This window comes from Melospiza georgiana, chromosome 28 (assembly GCF_028018845.1).
Source record: "Melospiza georgiana isolate bMelGeo1 chromosome 28, bMelGeo1.pri, whole genome shotgun sequence".
NCBI classification, from domain to species: Eukaryota; Metazoa; Chordata; class Aves; order Passeriformes; family Passerellidae; genus Melospiza; species Melospiza georgiana.
The window spans coordinates 2499784-2520720 of NC_080457.1; the positions used below are offsets into that span (position 1 = coordinate 2499784).

At 45.4% G+C, this 20937-nt stretch overlaps 2 protein-coding genes across 2 annotated transcripts; both read right to left on the reverse strand.

Moving 5' to 3' along the window:
* Positions 1 to 7989: 7989 nt before the first annotated feature.
* LOC131094118 (keratin, type I cytoskeletal 15-like) lies at positions 7990 to 11891 on the reverse strand. The gene is made up of 8 exons (XM_058041593.1): positions 11424 to 11891; positions 10503 to 10585; positions 10193 to 10349; positions 9840 to 10001; positions 9551 to 9676; positions 9232 to 9458; positions 8594 to 8682; positions 7990 to 8283 (listed from the first exon to the last, which is right to left on the reverse strand). Exons 1-8 carry the CDS (start codon positions 11889 to 11891, stop codon positions 8264 to 8266), a joined length of 1332 nt encoding a protein of 443 aa, XP_057897576.1. The 3' UTR covers positions 7990 to 8263.
* Positions 11892 to 16468: 4577 nt separating this feature from the next.
* LOC131094119 (keratin, type I cytoskeletal 14-like) lies at positions 16469 to 20199 on the reverse strand. Its single transcript, XM_058041594.1, has 8 exons — positions 19558 to 20199; positions 18696 to 18778; positions 18349 to 18505; positions 17996 to 18157; positions 17707 to 17832; positions 17388 to 17614; positions 17137 to 17225; positions 16469 to 16720 (listed from the first exon to the last, which is right to left on the reverse strand). Exons 1-8 carry the CDS (start codon positions 20014 to 20016, stop codon positions 16701 to 16703), a joined length of 1323 nt encoding a protein of 440 aa, XP_057897577.1. The 5' UTR covers positions 20017 to 20199; the 3' UTR covers positions 16469 to 16700.
* Between the last annotated feature and the right edge of the window lie 738 nt (positions 20200 to 20937).

Below are 20937 nucleotides of genomic sequence, written 5' to 3' on the forward strand. Positions count from 1 at the left end.
AGAGACGAAACAGAATCACTCAGTCTTCTGGTCTTTGAGAGTTATGAAAATGTTATTTCTAAAATTTTCAGGTCCTCTGTTATCCAAGATGGATTTTCAAAAACTTTTGTTACTTCCTTCCTCCAAAACACTTCTGAGGAGTTCCATAGAATTTGGAGGGAATGAGAAAGAGAGAGAATGGAAGGAGAGCTCTGGCCTGGCGGCACTTACAGCTCTTGGGAGCAGCCAGGCCTTTCTATATCCATGAAAAATGCTCCAGGTGTTTCAGGCTACACAATGAGGTGCACTCCCTGTGTACAGAGGTGTCAAACTGCGGGGCAAATTCAGGGAGGGAAAGAGCAAACAGCAAATGGGAGGCCAGCCAAGGCACCTGTATCACCAGCTAATGAGGAGGCCGTAGCAGGAGGAATTCTGCAGTGACTCAGGCGTGGAATATATCACTGGATACACACAGGATGTGTATCACACTTCTGCCCCAGGACACCACAGCAGAGCTCTTTGCTCTCTGTGCAGATTTTGCCTCCCACAGCTCTCCATCCTGCACTGCAATGCTGTGCAGCCTTTCCTCAGAGGCCCAGGGATGCTCCTGCTGCCAGAGACACACCAGTTCCTTCTGGAGACCTGAATGTCCTGTTCAGCCCTGGGTGGGACAAACCTGCCCAGCCAGTAACTGCTCCAAGGGCTGGGAACAGATGAAATATTGGTGTCAGGAGGTGACTGAGAGAAAACTACTGGGGAACAGTTATTTTTTTGTTAAATGTAATATAATTAGAGCGTAAAGAGCACCAGTACATGTGCTTTTCTTCACTGAACAGAAAAGCAAGAAGCTGAAAGAATAAATACCAGCGTGTTCTTTTTGAGATCTGTGTCCTGGTGCAAGGAGAGATGAACATCTGTCCCTCCAGGTATTCCTTCAGCATTCCCTGGACTCCCATAACAGGACCTCAATGCAGTGTATTTTTGGGTTGTGCAAAATGAAAAACTAATCTGTGGTGCTGCATAATATTTTATGATCCAGCTCATGAAAATTGGGATCTGGAAGGCTTTTGGATGCCCTCTGCAACATCTTGAGTAAAAGCAGCAATCCCCATATATTGCACTGTTAGAATATTGATCAGGTACTGGAGGCAGGTTGGGTTTGCCTGAGCTCACAGGGAAGAATCTCCCAAAGAATGAACTGCAATTCTTAGTGGCAATTTGGAGGTACAGCTGAAGTGTCAGTAAGAAGAAAGGATTGGGACACACCATCAAATGGATTAATCTGATTTATAACACCAAATACAGCATAAGCCCCTAGTACTAAATCAGTCCCTCACACAGCATTTTTGCTAAAACTTAATTATTAATCTTTTGACTTTCAATTTCTGTTTCACCCTAATGTTTGCATGTGTTTGTTTTGCAAAGGGCTCCCTTAAGGTGAGAATGTGTATTTAAATGCTTGGAAAAGCCTTCAGTACAGCAAGCTGAAGAAGGTGCTGTTACCATTCAGTGTGGGTCTCTTTTTCTGCTGGTACTATAAACCTAATTTATGGTAGGGTCAGCTTTTTCCCAATAAGGAATGGTCAGCACAGGGAATTTCCCTTATCTGCACCTTATCAGAGGGGAAGGGAGACACATTTTTTCAAGCAGAGTCATCCAGACACACCCAAGCTTTTGGCCAAGACCTGGTTGTGCTTTACCTTTTATCTTCTCTGCTTTGCCAGTCACTGCCGCTTTATAAAACCATTCAGTTGTTTCAGGGTAGCTTTATTAATTGTCCTGTAAACCCTTTTTTCCTTGCCCTGGAGGACACTGCTGTATCCTTCTCTCTTTTCACATCCTGCTGAATTTTCTTCCAGGGATAGATAATTAATTACACTTTAATGAACTTACTGAACATTTTAACCATCTGTGTTGGTGCCTGCATTTCCATGGATGCACCTATGAGTGAATGAGCAAAGCCAATTTATTATTCTGCATTTATCTTTCAATTTTTAACTGTTTGTCCCTTCTGGTGATTTTTTATTTCTGCCTTTGCTTCCATCAGTGAAAATATGCTGCTTTTTCACGTGCACATTTGGAGTCTCCATCTCTTCTCTTGCTCACATGAACTTTTTCCACCCTCCCCACTGATCATGTTGCAGGCCCTCTTAAGATCACAGCTTGGGATGTTTTTCTCCCCCTTTAAAGATCAGAGGCATGAAGTATTTGCAGCTTTTTAATTCAAGCACAAAATTTTTCTATTTTTTCTTTTAAACTTCCTTGTGAGAAGAACCAGTGACAACAAGCTCTGATCTGCTGATCTGCAGTTGGTACCAAGGTAACTGCAGTTATGGTTTACCCAAGATACAATTCTCAGCTGTCTGGCTTTTACAGCCCATCATAAATTTTTTTTTTTTTTTTAATGCTCAAAACCTGGCATTGCTGTATATTCTGTGAATGTGCCAATAGATTGTGAGACAAGAATGCTGCTGTGCTGAAGAGGCAGGTCCCAGCACATGCACACACAGCTGTGAATGGCTGGAGAAGAGGGTTGGGAAGAGCAGAGCAACACAGGGAATTTGCTCAAAATGATTATATTTGTGAAGCAGAGGGATTGTGGTGAAGGGAATGCATAATTTCTGCACTGAAAGAGCTGAGAAACAAGGTTGTGTAAGGGTTCTGTGTTAACAGAAATTGTGAGAGTTAAGACACAGGACAAGACATTTCTGTCCAGGGCTCTGGTTTGTTTGTGGCAGGACAGAAATCATGGATCAATGATTTCAGCTGGTCTGGAATGACTCCTGCCCAAGCTGCTGCACTGCTATTGGGGCACAGAATTTAATTTGTCAATGATTGCCATTTTTAGAACATTTAAACAGATTGGTATGAGGAAAATAAATAGAAGATCCTCCTGAAGAGCTCAAGCACTTTAACTGGGAGCAGTGTAAATATTTCACAAATCCTTGAAACTGGCTGTGGTGTGGAAATGCTTCATTGTTGTCCCTGTTTCCCTAGAAACATAACTAACTTTAAACTCCTGACTCCTCCATCATTCCAGAACTCTAATGATAAAGTAAATAGTGGAGTAAAGTACCTGAGACAGGAAAATAAACCAAGTTTTCTTATCATGTGATTAAAGATTGTGTGGGAAGGAAGGCTCAGTTGGGGCACCAAGCCCTGGGGAGTGCAAATCAACTCACTGGATGTACTTCCACACTTCCTTTAACCTGTTTTCTGGCTGCTAAATCTCAGCAAGGTATGATTGGGCTGGAAACTATTATTTGAGAGTCAAACATCCAACTGACAGGAAGATGTGTTCCAAAAGTCAGGTTTGTGCAGGCAGCAGCAAAGGCAGTGCCAAAGCCCAAGGGACTGAAGCTGTCCCAGGCTGGGGCTGTTGGACTCTTGCCTGGCCTCTGCATGCTGCACTGAGGGAGGAGCCTTGGGGCTATCCACAGGGATCTTCCCATGGAAAATGGAAAATTCCTGCTCAAAAATAAATCCTAGACCTGGGAGGGACACAGAGTAGGATGGGGCTCATAGCCCAGAGCTGAGCTGTTTTATTCTGTTCCCATCAGTGAAGCATTTGTGTGTCTATTATTTATATCTCTGTGCTCATGTATTTACATGCATATACTTGTATTTATAGACTTCTATATTATTATTTCTCTTGTTAATTTTGTAAGAATATATTCTGATCACAGGAGTAAACCACAGCTTCCAGTAAAGGCAGAGATTTGAGTGTGCAAGCCTTAAACATTAGTTTAAACATTAGTTCTGGGTCTAATTAGAAAACAAGGAGCTCTCTTAGTACCCTCCTGGTGGATCCTTGTATTTGAACTTTTCCTGATCCTACTGGTGGTTTCATGCTCAGCTTTTCTTGACAGGAATTCTCAGAGCCTGAAGATCTCTGGTTGGGCTCAGTGAGACAATCCAAGAGGGCAAATCCTGCAGCCTCTGGTTTGTGGAGCTGCTGCCAGGGAGGTGCTGTTAACGCTTGGTCCTCATGGCAACTCTCAGCCCATGGAAACCCCTTTGGAGCCCTGCTTCTGGGAACAAAGGGGATTTCTCAGTACTTTTGACAGTTTATGCCTCTTTTATAAAGGACTGAGTTACTCATGTTTGTGTGTACCAGGAAAGTCCCTTCCTGAGCAGTCCTGATTGTTATAACGTAACTAAGAGCTGTGGTTTTCGACCAGACTCTGCCACCCATATCAGCTTTAAATCTTCCTTTAATTAAAAACTGAGGTTTGTGCCAACTGTCTTGTGTTTTGGGCAGCCCACCACCAGCAAAGCAAGTGACTGAAGTGCTTTCTGAGTGCTTTTTCATGGTTTCCTAATGGATTCAGCTTTATCAACTGATAAAAATCTGGTGACATGATTTCTAACAGCATTTTTAACAGAAAGGAGTTGTTGGAATTTATTTAAAATCTTTGTGTGTGTGTGTGAGCGCTGTGATTTTCAATAGTCTGACATCAGGCTGTGGGAAAGCACTGAACTAAGATTGGGAATGCTGTCAGAAAATGTTGATTGCTGAGGCTGTGGTGGCTTTGATGCCAGCCCTGCATGGGTTGGGAATGCAGGTGTGTGCAGGGAAAGGTGTTCCCTGGAGCCAGGCTTGGCAGAGCGTGGGCTCCCGACTGCTCCATTAGCAGTAATTGCAGCGTGCAGAAACCTCTCTTTAGGCACTGCTAAAACAGCTCTGAGAGTTCAGCTCCAGTGGCATTTTTGGGGTTCCCCGTGGCAGGAAAGAAATTATGAATCTGACTCCATGTTCTAATATAATATCATAAAATTTATTATTATATTATATTATATTATATTATATTATATTATATTATATTATATTATATTATATTATATTATATTATATTATATTATATTATATTATATTATATTATATTATATTATATTATATTATATTATATTATATTATATTATATTATATTATATTATATTATATTATATTATATTATATTATTCCATACTAAAACTATACTAAAGAATGGAGAAAGAATAAAGGCAGAAGGCTTAACAAGAATGATAATGAAAACTCGTGACTCCTTCCAGAGTCCAGCCAGACCATGACTGATCATTAAGTCCAAACAATTCACATGTTGGATAAACAATCTCCAACTCCAACCCAAGAGAAGCAAATCAAATAATTATTTTCTTTTTTCCCTGAGGCATCTCAGCTTCCCAGGAGAAGAATCTTGGGCAAAGAGGAGTTTTTCAGAAAATATGACAGTGACAAGCTCTGCTGTGCCTGAGACTACGTGTTTGCTGTCACTTGTCCTTTATCATGGGATCATGGAATGCTTTGGGTGGGAAGGGACCTCAGAGCTCATCCAGTCCCACCCTCTGCCCCAGGCAGGGACACCTTCCACTAGAACAGGTTGATCCAGGCCATGAACACCTCCAGGGATACAGCAGCCACAATGTGGAAACACTTAAAGAAATTCTGAGGTTTGTTAGGATTAGCACTCCGAAGTGTTATATGTGATGTGAAACCTAACAGAAATTGTTAGAGAGAGAAAAGATTTTCCTGCACGAATTCTCATATTTACTTAACTTAGCTGCTGCTATTTTTCATGGTGATGGTGGGCTGGTAAATATCAGAAATATCACAGGAGCAGCTTCCTTTCCTCTTGCTGTTTGTTACAGGCACAATGAATCAGTTTCTTTTCTCATTCCTTGAGTCGGTGGTGGGCCGAGAGGGAAATCTGCCTTGCCACCTCTGTGGTTCCATTTCCTTATAGCCAGGGGTGCCAGAGCCTGGCAGGACTGAGCACAAAGGCACCAGGAGGAGCAGTGGGCTGTGTGCCTGTCCATACCTGACAGCTGCCCTTGCAAATGGAAGCATTGCTGTGGGTCTCAATCCTGGAGCTGTGTCAGAATCCTGATCCAGAGTGATGCCCCTTGGACGACCCAGTCCACTCAGTTCTGGTTCTTTTCTTGAATTTCTGCCCATACAGCCATTCCGCTCTCTTATCTTCATGAAACCTTCTGAAAATGTTGGATTATCCACCTGGAGATGATTAATTCCCAGAGTTGAGTCGCCAACCGTGGGATTTGGGACTTTGGGAAGCAGGAGCGGCACAGAGCGCCCCCTGCAGGCCCGGCTGTTAACCACAGCCACCGAATCCAAGGCATGACATAAAAATAAAACCAAAAACGCGCCGATTTTCCTATTCGCAGAATCACAGAAGTTCAAGACTGGAAGAGACCTATAAGATCATCAAGTCCAGCCGAAGTTCTAACTGTTCAACTAGATCATGGCAGCAAGTGCCATATCCAGTCTTTTTTTGAATTCTTCAAGGGATGATGACTCTACCGCCTCACTGGGTAAACGATTCCAGTATCTGACCACTCTTTCTGTTAATGAATCTGTTCTTTCCTTGTACGAACCGTGTCCCAGGCCCGAGGCTTTAATTTAATTTTGAGAGTGTTTCGAGCAGTTTGTGTCACAAAACCTACTTGTTGTTTCCTTAACTGCCATCAGAGGATGCCAGGGAGCCGACCCAAGTGGAGGACACACTGTCACCCACAGATAAATCCTGTCCCTGGTACGGAGCTGTGGGGCATGCCACTGGAGCAGGATACGGCTCAATAACAGCATTCCCTCATGCTGCCGCTGCAAACGTGTCGGACCTAAAAGAGAGCAGAAGGGAAGCAGGAGAATCAGGAATGTTCCCAAATGGCTCCTTTCTGGGATTACAGACATTCTTCCTAGTTAAACTGTGCCTAAAGAAGGTATTTGATCCCAAAGTCCATTACAGCTGGCTAGTGCTGAGGGGTTTTGGGATAGTCAGCATTGGTTGATAAGAGAGAGGAGTAAAAGGGATCATGAGGCAGAAGAATCTCTGTTACTTGCACAGAGCAGAAGAGTCCTGTTGTGACTCCAAGGAGTGGCAGATCTGCTTTGACTTTACAAACCTTTGTTTCCCATGGAAATATTTTCTCTGACTCATCCCTTTCCTGCTGTGCTGAGAATTCTGCCTGGATTGTAACATGGAACAGTCTGATGTATTTTAAAATAATACCTTGTTATCCAAAACGATGATGTTTTACCTGTCCTGACTCTTTGCAAGCCAAGGTGTAAGTGTAAAGCTGCGTGACAGGATAAGAAATGTGATTTAGGAGGTGTTCAGGGAACAATGGAGCCTCTGAGACCCACCCAGGGTCTGGGGCAGGGCGGCAGTGGAGTCACTCCCCTGCTATGTGGCTGACCCTGTTCAGCAGCTTCCTTAGCCCTGCAAATCAAACACTGAAATGCAGATTTCTGTTTGAAATGACTGAGATATTTCACCCATTTTATTCCTCTGCTGAGCCCAAATAAGCTGAGTGTGGAACACGAAGTGGGGCAGGTTCAGTAACAAAGCTTGAACCTTGTCTGCACTGTGCCATTCTCCATCAGAATTCCACACACCGTGGATCTGGGAATGACCCTATGGAATACAGCAACACTCTCCTTCATGTGGAACTTCCAGATAAAATTCAAATTTTCCAACATGTCAGGAGGAATAATCCCAACTGAATGTTGGGTTAGTAGAGTTTTCATACTCCTCACTCATTTCCTGATCTAACCCTTTGCTTAATTGATCAAGATTAGACAGAGCTGTCACTCAGAAGCTGGGAAGGGGCTGTCTGAATAGGACTTCTTGACTAAGGAAAAGTGGTTTTGATTTGACAAAATTTTCATGAAATGTTGGGGTTAATTAATCCTGATTTTTCCTTTCTGTTGCTGAATTGGCAAATCAACTACTTGCACACCCCTTGCAACATGTTCTGTGAAAAAGGGGTTCCCTCACCCCCTTCTGTTCCCCATAGGTGTCACCCTTGAGTTTAATGTGGATGTGTTTATTCATCTCCAGGATTTTATCCAGTCATCATATGATTTAGAATTCACGTATTTCTTTGGAGCCATAGTATACAATTCACACAACCTTAATTTCTTTGTGTACCTGACTTGTTATACCTAAGTGTGAATAGGATATTAATATACCAAATAGACTGCTGGACACAGAGTTTTCTTTGCATTGCAGAAAGATAAAGCTTTATTTGAGGGATTGTTGTTCAGTAGAGAACCAAGTGCACTGCAGAGACCTGTGTGTGAGCACAGGGATCACAGTGCTGGCCAGGATCAAAAGGGAGGGGTAAATAGTTTTAGGAAAAGTCTAGCAATTATTAATTTTGATTTCATGGATAGCATTTGGAGAGCAGGGTAGGTCACACCACGCTGAGGGCTGGCTGCTCCCACGGCACTGACTGGATCAGGGAAGTCCAACACGTCGGAAGTATCTTAACACACTCTTGACTGACCTGTGAAAAGAAAGAAGAAACCATTGCTCTGATAGGTAAACCAAGAATCTCTTTGCAGCACTGACATTTCAGACCCATCCACTATTTAAATATCCATTTGTTAGCAAAAGCATGGGAAAGGAGCTTAGCCTGTCTCTGGAATTGGAGCCAAACCACTTTGAAATGAAGAGCTTTGTCTGTGAATGGATTAATCCCTGCTGCAATTGCAGATGTGGAAACCATAGCACAAGGTTGGTATTAACAGGAAAAGGGGTGAAACATAAAATGTGAAAGCAATAAGTTTGGATGCTCTTTGAAAGATGTTTCTTACCTGCCTTATCACTAGATTGACCATGACAGTGAGAACTAGAAGAGTAAGAGTGAGAGGATCCTCCTCCTTGGAGAGCTCCTTGACATGATCTGTAAAAGGAAAGGAGTTTTGATGAAGGGAGCAATAAATACATACTGACATCATGTGCAGTGCATGTAACAGCTCAGCTTTTCCTGGATCTTGCAAATGTATTTTTATATATATATTTTCATTTCATTCAATTCAGCCGTATTTTCCAAGAAAATTATAAAAGCAGAGACAGCAAGAGACTGTTGCAGTAAAATTCTTGTACTCTCATAGTCCAGCTGTGATTGTTTGTCTGCTGACAGAAGGAACTTCATTACAATTTGGTTTGGCACGGTGATTCCTCTCATGGAATTCACTCTGTGCAAACAGGTCAAGAGGAACTGATTAACTCTAAACCTGGCAGTAACAATCTGCTCTGTGTTTCCCTTGATGTTTGATCTGATGATGAGGTTTTCGATAGACACATTTCAATGCAGATGCCGAGAATAAAAGTTGCTGAACTGAGATTTCAGCTAGAGACAAGTAAAATATTCTGCTCTATCTTCTCTAAGTGCCAAGAGAGAAAAGCTTGTGATAAAATTTGTGCCCTTATTTGCAAACAGACAACATACACAAGATCCTGCTGCCCCTCCTGCAGCAGCGACCGGTACTGCTGGATCTCCTGCTCCAGGCGCATCTTGATGCCCAGCAGCATCTTGTACTCCTGGCTCTGCCCCTCCATCTCACAGCGGATGCTGCCCAGCTCCTCCTCCACGGAGCAGACCTGCGCCTGGATTTGTTGGAGCATGCGGCCGTAGCGAGACTCGGTTTCTGCCAGGGAGTTTTCCAGAGAGCTTTTCTGGAAAGGCAAACACAGGACATGAGGAGCAGAGTTCTACAGCTGCCTGCCCGAGCCAGGGAGGGAAGGGCCTGCAGATGCTGCCCCCGTACCGTGCTGAGCTGTGCCTGCAGTTCGATCTCCAGGTTCTGCATCTCGCGCCTCAGCTCGCTCAGCTGGTGGCTGCTGGTCTGGATGTCCTGGCTGCTGGAAGTGACCTGCTGGTTGACTTCTTGGATCTGCAGGGACAAAGCCCAGAGACACTTGCTGAGCCCCAAGGGAGCAGATTTGCTGAAGGAGAGCTCACATCTGCAGGGAGCCTCTCCCTTTCAGCCAGTCCTGGTACCAGGGTGTCTGGGCTGTGCCACCAAAGGAGACTCCACTCTGGGCTTTGCTACATACCTTGACCTCATACCACTGCTCCACTTCCTTGCGGTTCCTTGCAATGATCTGCTCATATTCATCTCTCAGGTCATTCAGGATCTTTGTCAAGTCTTGTCCAGGGGCAGCATTGACCTCCACGCTGACATCGCCACCAGTTTGGGACTGGAGCTGCCTCATTTCCTGCAGGGAGTGCAGAGAGAGAGACAAGAGTACACACAGGTCAATTGTTGTGCTGGAGCAAAGCATTATCAAGGTACAAAGGAATGACAATCCCTTGGCATAAGGGGAAATGGACTTGATGTGTGCTGGTGAGAGCCATGAAGAATCAATAGGTTGTGTCTTTGGCTGTGCAATTTATCATTGGATCATACCTCCTCATGGTTTCTCTTGAGAGCAGTCAGCTCATCCCTCAGGGACTCCAGCTCAGATTCCAGTGAGGACCGAGTGCTGGTGAGACCATCCAGGATGTTCCTCAGGCCATTGATGTCAGCCTCCACGGTCTGACGGATGACCAGCTCATTCTCATACCTGTACCAAAGGAAAGCAAAGCATTGCACACTCATTTAATTTCGATGTGTAGGCTTGATCACACCACTTTAGACAGGGCTTCATCCACCTCCATTCATGAGTCTCATAAAATTTGGGACACAAAAGAGGCAAGGTTCACAGGGAGCTACTCACTTCATTCTGAAGTCATCAGCAGTCATCTTGCTGTTATCAATGTCCAGAATCATCCTGTTGTTGTCCACAGTGGCCGAAATAATCTACAAAAGGGGAAGTAGGTGTCTTTCTGTGTTCTAGATTTCCAGAATCTAGAACAGGTAGAAGATTCTACCAAAGAACACTTTGGCAGAAGGAAAGTGAAAAGCAGAAAAAAGATACAAAGCTTTAGTAGAGTGTTACTGATTGTTTTATAGAGTAGTGCAGAGGCCACAGAAAGTTCCTCAATTGCCACAGGGACTAGTGTGCAAGGTTTTGGCTTTTCAAAGGTTTTGATGAAAGAGTATATTGATGGGGTAAAGAACAGAAGAACATTTATTTTGGGAAATGGCCAAGCCCCATGGGGTTCTGCACTCTGGGTGTAGGAGGCAGCGTGGGCTTTGCCCGATGCTGTAAGTCATCTCAATGTGAAAATAGTTGGATGTAATGGAAGACCTCAGTCCTTCCACCTGGTGTCTGTAGGAGTGTGAAAGGACAAAGGGAGCTCAGATCCTTCCATCCAGGTGCTTTGGCTTTGCACTCCATGCAGCTGATGTGGCTGGGAGCAGAGGGAAGCGCTGCAAACCACACATGGCTGGTTTGGAGGCAGCTGCACAACGTGGGATGTTCATGGCGTGAGCCAGCGTGTCTGTGGCTGGGGGAGCTGCTGCTGCCTGGGGCTGTGCCCTGCTGCCTGTGGGCTGCTCTGAGGGTTTGCTCAGCCAGGGGATGGATGGGAGGTGCAGCTCAGCACGTTTGTGCTTGAGGTACCACCAACACGGCCCTCCCACAGGTGGTAGAGCCCAGTGCTGGGGATGGAGGGAGGAGGAAGAAGCAAAGAGGAAGGAGGAAGGCCTTAGAGGAGAGAGAAGCATGTGGGAGATGGAGCCAGGATGATCTTACCTGATTCTGGAGTTGTTCGATGGTCTGGTAGTAGGAGCTGTAGTCCTTGGAAACGCTGGGCGCTTGTTTCCTGTACCACTCCCGGATGTGGTGCTCAAGCTGAGCGTTCTCTTCCTCCAGCATCCGCACCTTGTCCAGGTAAGAGGCCAGGCGGTCGTTGAGGTTCTGCATGGTGACCTTCTCATTGCCGCTGAGCAGCATGTCCCCGCCGGGGCCGCAGCTGCCCGCAAAGCCCCCGCCAAAGCCCCCGGCCATGCTGCCCATGCTGCCCATGCTGCCCATGCTGCCCATGCCGCCCATGCTGCCCATGCTGAGGCCGCCGCCGTAGCTGCCCCCGCCGATGACGGAGGAGGCGTAGCGCCGGCAGGACACGGAGGAGCTGCGGCCGCCGCTGCCCCCGCAGGCACCGCCGCCTCCTCCTCCGCTCCGGTACGAGGTGCTGGACGTTCTCTTGATGCTGCAGCTCATGGTGAAAGGATCAGATGTTCAGTAGTCAGCCCCAGGTGCGAAGCTGTGCACAGCGAGCCTCAGGAAATCAAAGTGTAGCGGGCTGTCCTTGCTGGTGGCTCTTTATACCTGCCCAGGTGGGTGTCACCTGCCAGGCAGTCCGGCTTCCCATGGGGTTTGCCAGCCATAGTGCTCATGCAGAAAGTGATGTGCTAAGGGGAATTTCTTTTGGGGCTTGGGACAGCCCTCCCCCCAGGTACTGGGTTTGCATGCTGATTCACCCCAAGCCTGCACTGCAATTTCGGGTGGGTGGCTGTGAGTTAGATTTTGTTGGAGATAGCTCGTTGCTGGCTACTTAGTGAGACTCATTTTAATAGTTGTTCTTTGTTCTTTGGAGTAATTTTCTTTTGTCCTCAAAACAGGTGGTGAAAGAACCACCTAATCACTCTGCTTTAATTTCAGATTTGGAGAAGTATGAACTCAAACACCCTTTGTGTGAGGCTGGTTGAAATTCGCCTCGGAACTGCCACTTCTGGAAACAGAATCTCTTCAGAATTTCTTTTTTAGGTCAGAATCTAGAGTTCAAGTTTAGAATTTCTTTTCCCTAGAAAAGAAAGCTCACTCTGGGCACTGTCTCTCAGAATACTTAGTGGTAAATCACAGTAGAATGAGCTTAACAGCAGCTGTGTTATTTCTGTTCTCACCAAAATCTGGTGGTATCACTTACAGGAAATCCTCCTGTCTCATGCTCTGGTATGCATGCAGTAATGCCATTTTAAAGCTGTGAGTTTTTAAACATTTTTGTGCATATTTCTAATCACACAGAGGTTATCTTAAACTGAAATATGTACATGAAATCTATATGTCTGCACTGGCTGTATCCTGGGAAGGAGGATTTGGCTTGGCCAGAGAGTGGCTGAGATTGTTATCAGCTGGTTCTTGAGGAAGGAGGTACCAGGGCTCTTTGAAATACAGAACAATCCTACTGTCCATGTAGGAAAGGGCACAGTCTGGATTTGAGTGTGTTTGGGCTGGAAACTAAGGGGAAATTTTTAACTATGGGAAGCAGAAGGGTCTTGAAGAGTTTCCATTGCAGGAGTTGTGGATGGAAGAGAGAGTTTCAAATCTGATCTAGTCAATTGGTGTTGGGGATTTTATCCTTGTATAACAGAGGTAGCTGTGATGACCCTCTAAATCCCCCTTACCTTCAGTCTTTTGTCCCTTAGTGCTGCACCACTGCACCGTTTTGGTAAGGGGGCAGATTGTGATAAGCCCTTCTTTGGAAAGGAAATTTTGCCTTTAAATAACTTTTGGAAAATGTGAATTTAAGCCTGAAAGACAAGGGGTCTCATTATGTGAGGGTTGAACTTTGATGTAAATCCATCTCTATTTGGAAGTTATAATTTACTCAATTTTTTGTTGTTGGTTTCTCCATTTATGCTGTTACTTACACACACCCTGCAGTTGTGGCTCAAGCAGGGTTTTTTTTTCTTAGCCACAGTGATTATTAGATCCATAAAGTTACTAATGTGTGTTATGGCTGACTGAAGGATCATGGAAAACCATTCACCCTCTTTCTTGACACACCACCACCCCCATATCACAAAGCCTTTGATCTACATAATTATGATTGTTGTTTTATTGGTAGCTCTCTAATTATCCACACGTCAGAACCAGGTGCTTTGCATATGTTATTGAGACTGAGTCATCTTTATTAAAAAATAAAAATTATTTTCTCACAGGGTGTGATTCCTTAGTCATATTTTCCTCATTAGATTGTTGAAATGCACCTTTATTCTCCCGTATGAGAAGTTTATTGCTGATTGGTGTTAGTGCCAGAGGTGTTGATTTTATATCTCCTCCTCAGCGTCGTTGCATCACCAAACCCGGCCCAACAATTTCTGACATTTCCCAATGCTGTAATTTCATGCTGTCACCATGTGCCTTTTCTCTGTCTCTCTGTTCCTCTCCTCTTTTTTGAATAGGTGCTCTAACCATCCTTACTGCCATAACTGCATCTCAAACATTTCATCTCTGGACTGTTCTGTAACTTGGGGGTATTTCCGTGTCTCCATGTGCATTTCTGGCCATTGTCCTGTGGCTCTTGGCCTGAGTTGGCTGTTGTGAGTTTGGACCTGCTGATTTAGTTCACAAGCCAGAAGAGCCAAGGCTGTCCAGGAGCCAAAAGAGCCAAGACTGTTCAGAAGCCAAAAGAGCCAAGACTGTTCAGGAGCCATTACCTTTCACGGTGGACAAGCAGGTCAGACATGTTCTGCTGTAGATGTTGAGGCTCCTCAGCCATTCAAAGGCACTGTAAGAGCTTTGAAATCACAATTTCCCCTGGCAAACATTTTGTTCATAGTGTGCCCCATGGACCTCTGCAAGTCAGACGTTTGTTTGAAGTAGGAGTGTTGTGAATCCTTTCCCAGTGCTTTTTACTCACTGGTGAAGCTGGATGCTCCAAATTGGCAGAGGAACCCAAAGCAGCCTGTGGTTTCCACAGAGACTGTGATGCCATTTCTGGATGTATGTCTTCAGTGACACCAGAGGGAGAGGACAATCCTAGATACAATTACTGATAATTAATTGTTTTACAGTAAATGAGTCAAATGTGGTCTTGGTAAGAAGAGTGCTACTCCCAAGAGTTTCATCAGGAACCCCATTTATGCATTCCTCATCCATTGTCCTGCAGCATCACTCACCTGAGCATGTGCTCAGTTCATTCAGAGCTGTAGGATTTTCACAACCCCTCATTCTGGGCTCATCTTCCTCTGATGTCACTCTATGGGGTGGGCTCATAAACTTGTGTATGTATAGAAAATCCTACAGAAAATCCTATTAACTGTGAGCTATTTTAATTCCACAGCTGATCTAAATCATTACTCATAGTCCTTCCTACCAGTGAAAAAGGACAAATTTAGAGATGCTTCCCAAGGGAAATTAAGCTCTTCCAGCAGAGGGATCCTTTCCTGTTCCCTTCTGTCTTTCTGCTTCCATGCACTCCTGTTATCGATGATGGCAACTAATTGAATTCTACATTCCTCAGTTATAGACATTTTCTGTAGTTTAAGGTTCCATAATCTGGTTTTAAAAGATGTCTCCTTCAGCTGCTTTGGCTGCAGTAAACCCAACTGAGACCTGAGTGAGCTCTGGCAGCCTCCAGAGACAAAAGTCACGTTTGCATTTGCTTTACATCACTTTCTATACAGTTAAAACCTGAAATGAACTTTTTATTCATTATAGACAGGCTTTTATTCACACAAATTCCTGGTGCTGGACTGATAAAAGTCAGTTTTTCAACAGAAGTAGAAAATGTATTCTTTGTGGACACTCACTGCAGGCTGCAGTCAGGGTGCTGTGCTGGCAGAGCCAAGGCATGTGGTTACTGACAGAAGACCCAAGCAAAATCCAACTCTTCTAAGTTGGTTGTGATGAGAAAATGTTTAATTGCATTACCCTAACAGATCAATCTTTCAGTGTGAAATGAAATGGGAAATACTAGAAACCAGGTTTAATCAGTGCGTAGGGACAAAAATGACAAACGTATCAGTAAGTGATACATTGCTGATTTTGTGTATCTGGTGCACAACAGTCAGAGTCTGAAAAGGGCTTCACTGTGATCTTCAGAAAGCAAAATACATCTAAAGGAGCTGCCCTAATTTAGTATTGCTGTTTCATCTCTAATTTTGTTGCATATTTTATGTTCTTAAGCAGTAAAATATAGAAGATACCTTCAGTGAAAGGAATGTGTCTCTCATTTCTCTTAAGGCAGACTATCAACCAGCTGTGTGTACCAACAGAAATTGGGTTCTGGGTATTATATCAGTATTTCAATTGAAATTTCTATCATAAAACACTGGAATGCTTTTGGTGCATGACACTGAAGGGAACACATCCATTGTCTTGCTGTCTGTTTCTCCCAACAGAAGTCAGCAATACGTCATTCTCTGTGCAACAGAAGGTGTAGAAATACTTGTGAGGAAGCCCCTTCATACTGGAAGAACCTCTCCTGAGTCACACCTTCCTTCCCACAGTACTCTGGCTGGGATGAGATTAATGGACCCAGATAACTCACAGTAGTACCATTGGGCACAGTTTAGTAAATTAACAGTTCATCTCCTGATAGTTACCCATTATTTGTATTTTCTTTCTCCTTTCAGTCATATAATTCATTCTTTTTAGTACAAGTGGCAAGGCAAGGGGCCAGAAAGCAATCCCTTAGTGACCATTAAGAAACAAAATGGTAAATTGTTTTTAACATCTCCGGAAGGAGAAAAATTGTGTCAAGAACTGACAACAAGATTTCTCCTTGAAACCTTATATCTCTTGCTTGTGAAGAGAGAGTTCTGCCGGCCTCACCCAGCAGTTCCCCTCGGCAGGGGCTGGCTGTTGTCCCACCTCACACAGCCATGGTCACAATTCCTGATATTTCCTTTCACTCACTGATTCTACCCCAGCACTGTGTCCATTCTCCTAGTGCAGAATGGACTGTTGTGGGATCATGTACCCCATACATCTCCACAGCCTGTATTTACTGGATGATCTGGATAGGTACCCGCACGAGGTTGCTTACATTTATTTTCTCAGACATGTTGTGATTTGAATTGCAGACATAAAGATTTATTAGAGCAGAGTTACCAGCAGAGTGTAAGCTCTTTGACAAAGAATGAGTTGCCAAAGACAAGTTGAGTAAGCCAAGCATTGCAGGCAGGAGGAGGGGGTGCTGGGGCAGGTGACCAGGCTCTTCCAAACCCTTCCCTCGGCCGTGCTGCAGAAACTCGCGGGTGTCTCTCGTCGCAGCCGGGCAGTGCCAGGGTCTCTCCTGCTGCTCTAGCACACTCTTGACTGCCCTGTGTGAGCACAGAGCAAATCACTGCCTTCAGGGGAAGTCTGAGCATTCCTGATGGGTGGAATTCTTACGCCTGACAGTGTTAGCAGCAGAGGAGCAGAGGCTCCATGCCCAGCAGCACTCTGGGCGCTTTCTCAGAACTGTATTTTTTATTATTCCAGTAAACAAAAAAATATTTCCCATCCAATAAAGTTTATAAACTGTGTTTTATATTTAGGCAGAGGGAAGAGCAGCGCTTGCTGTATTTTAACCCCTGATTCTGCTGCAACAGAGTAATGAGATTTCTCATTCCCAGGCTAGTGGACCTTGGAATCTTTCCCAGCCCAAGCTACAATCCTTTTTCTGACCAAATACACTGTAGCTATTGGGGCAGATGTAACCCACTAATAATAACATGCTTACAAAGTATTGACTTACCTGACATTTCTCCACACTGGGAATGAGAGAAGGAAGCAGAATATGACTGGGAGGATTTTCCACCTCCTTGGAAAGCTCCTTGGGAGGCACTGTTAAAAAAAAAAAGCCAACAGAGAATTCATCAAAACCTACTAACATTGGATATTCAGTTGAAAGATATGTTGATGTAGCTTCAGGGACAAAACGGTCTCTGTTGGCAAATAAACATGAGGGTTTCTTTTGACTCCCTTGCCATAATATGAAATACATACACAAGATCCTGCTGCCCCTCATTCAGCAGTGCCCGGTACTGCTGGATCTCCTGCTCCAGACGAGTTTTTATCCCCAGGAGCATCTTGTACTCCTGGCTCTGCCCCTCCATCTCACAGCGGATGCTGGCCAGCTCCTCCTCCACGGAGTTGACCTGCACCTGGATTTGCTGCATCAAGAATCCGTAGCGAGACTCGGTTTCTGCCAGGGAGTTTTCCAGAGAGCTTTTCTGGAAAGGCAAACACAGGACATGAGGAGCAGAGTTCTACAGCTGCCTGCCCGAGCCAGGGAGGGAAGGGCCTGCAGATGCTGCCCCCGTACCGTGCTGAGCTGTGCCTGCAGTTCGATCTCCAGGTTCTGCATCTCGCGCCTCAGCTCGCTCAGCTGGTGGCTGCTGGTCTGGATGTCCTGGCTGCTGGAAGTGACCTGCTGGTTGACTTCTTGGATCTGCAGGGACAAAGCCCAGAGACACTTGCTGAGCCCCAAGGGAGCAGATTTGCTGAAGGAGAGCTCACATCTGCAGGGAGCCTCTCCCTTTCAGCCAGTCCTGGTACCAGGGTGTCTGGGCTGTGCCACCAAAGGAGACTCCACTCTGGGCATTGCTACATACCTTGACTTCATACCACTGCTCCACCTCCCTGCGGTTCTTCTCAATGATCTGCTCATATTCATCTCTCAGGTCATTCAGGATCTTTGTCAAGTCTTGTCCAGGGGCAGCATTGACCTCCACGCTGACATCGCCACCAGTTTGGGACTGGAGCTGCCTCATTTCCTGCAGGGAGTGCAGAGAGAGAGACAAGAGCACACACAGGTCAATTGTTGTGCTGGGGCAAAGCACTACTAAGGGACAAAGGAACAACAATCCCATGGCATAAGGGGAAATGGACTTGATGTGTGCTGGTGGGAGCCATGAAGAATCAATGGCTTGTGTCTTTGGCTGTGCTATTTATCATTGGATCATACCTCCTCATGGTTTCTCTTGAGAGCAATCAGCTCATCCTTCAAGGACTCCAGCTCAGATTCCAGTGAAGATCTAACCAGAGTCAGGTCATCCATGAGATTTCTCAGGCCATTGATGTCAGCCTCCACGGTCTGACGGATGACCAGCTCATTCTCGTACCTGTGTCACACACACAGAGATAGAAATGGGGAAATGGAATACTGACAGTCAATAGCACACATCTTTCTAAGATCAGTATTCCAGTAAAACAGGATGATTCAGTAATAGCACCCAGGGCAGTCCTCCCTTGTTCCTAGATGATGATGAGAGTGATTTAGCAAACATGCAAGATTCACAGGGAGCTACTCACTTCATTCTGAAGTCATCAGCAGTCATCTTGCTGTTATCAATGTCCAGAAGCATTCTGTTGTTGTCCACAGTGGCAGAAATAATCTGCAAAAGGGAAAGGTGGAGAGAAGTTTTTCTGTGTTCTCTATTTCCAGGACAAGCAGTAAGAAGGCTCTAAGCTTTGGTAAGGTGTTATTGAGGGTTTTAAAAGTATTTCTTGCAGTAGTGCAGGGGCCATATGGAAGGGTAGCGATCCAGATTTACTTTTAAGGGAAGCTTGTGCTATCACAGACCATCCTGCCAAATCCATGCTCTTCTTTTTCTCAAGTTAGACTCAGCCCTTATGAGTCTAAAAGAGTGTTTGCAGCCCTTTCTATATAAAGTGCTTTTTCACAGTATCTGTTTAATCTGGTTTTTTGGTACTGTGTGACCGGATTGTAATGGAAGACCTCAGTCCTGTCTGAAGGAGTGTGAAGGGACGAAGACAGCTCAGATCCTATTTTGGCTTTGCACTCCATGCAGCTGATGTGGCTGGGAGCAGAGGGAAGCGCTGCAAACCACACATGGCTGGTTTGGAGGCAGCTGCACAACGTGGGATGTTCATGGCGTGAGCCAGCGTGTCTGTGGCTGGGGGAGCTGCTGCTGCCTGGGGCTGTGCCCTGCTGCCTGTGGGCTGCTCTGAGGGTTTGCTCAGCCAGGGGATGGATGGGAGGTGCAGCTCAGCATGTTTGTGCTTGAGGTGCCACCAACATGGCCCTCCCACAGGTGGTAGAGCCCAGTGCTGGGGATGGAGGGAGGAGGAAGAAGCAAAGAGGAAGGAGGAAGGCCTTAGAGGAGAGAGGAGCATGTGGCAGATGGAGCCACGTGTGCCAGGATGATCCTACCTGATTCTGGAGTTGTTCGATGGTCTGGTAGTAGGAGCTGTAGTCCTTGGAAACGCTGGGCGCTTGTTTCCTGTACCACTCCCGGATGTGGTGCTCAAGCTGAGCGTTCTCTTCCTCCAGCATCCGCACCTTGTCCAGGTAAGAGGCCAGGCGGTCGTTGAGGTTCTGCATGGTGACCTTCTCATTGCCGCTGAGCAGCAGGTCCCCGCTGGGGCCGCAGCTGCCCGCAAAGCCCCCGCCAAAGCCCCCGGCCATGCTGCCCATGCCGCCCATGCTGCCCATGCCGCCCATGCTGCCCATGCTGAGGCCGCCGCCGTAGCTGCCCCCGCCGATGACGGAGGAGGCGTAGCGCCGGCAGGACACGGAGGAGCTGCGGCCGCCGCTGCCCCCGCAGGCACCGCCACCTCCTCCTCCGCTGCGGTACGAGGTGCTGGACGTTCTCTTGATGCTGCAGCTCATGGTGAAAGGATCAGCTGTTCAGTAGTCAGCCCCAGGTGCGAAGCTGTGCACAGCGAGACTCAGGAAATCAAAGTGTAGCGGGCTGTCCTTGCTGGTGGCTATTTATACCTGCCCAGGTGGGTGTCACCTGCCAGGCAGTCCAGCTTCCCATGGGGTTTGCCAGCCATAGTGCTCATGCCAAAAGTGATGTGCTAAGAGGAATTTTGTCTGAGGTAAGTAAAAGACATTACCATTCAGCGCAAATATGTCTTAGTTGATTCACATCTAGCTGCACTATAATTTATTGTGGGTGGCTCCTTGTAGGATACTTTGTTGAACAATGTCGTATGTCTCAGTTTCTGTTAATCTGGCAATATCGCGCTGGTAACGGCAGCTAATGAAGCTTCTGCTTCATTGTCTGTGGCCATTACTTTTTATGCTTTGAAGCTCAGTAGCTCAGCTTTAGTCTTCCACCTGAGATCACAGACATGATTCATGACACCAGCAGCCTCCAAGGGACTCTTCATTCATTGATTTATTTCAAATTTCATCAGCTTTATAGAAATCTACTTTAATGCACCAAAATTAAAACTTTGAAGACTACATTGCCATGTCTGTTACAGAAGAAGACTGACTCAAAATTTTTCACTCTGTGTTGAATAAGGTCCTGCTGACATTCAGCTTTCACTGAACATACAGCACGTGGATCACAGTCTTTTTTCTTCTTGAAGAAAACTCTGTGTAACAGCCACAAAAGTAACATTGTCCAAGGAAAAAGATACTAAATCTTTTCCTATCTAAGAGCTCCTAATTTTATTGTAACTGTTTTAAATGGACTCAGTGGAAATTGAGAGGAGAAATATTTTATTTCGCATATTTTCACCACTGCATTTTAAATAGTAAATTCTCAGAATACATCCTGGAATTATATAATACAATGAA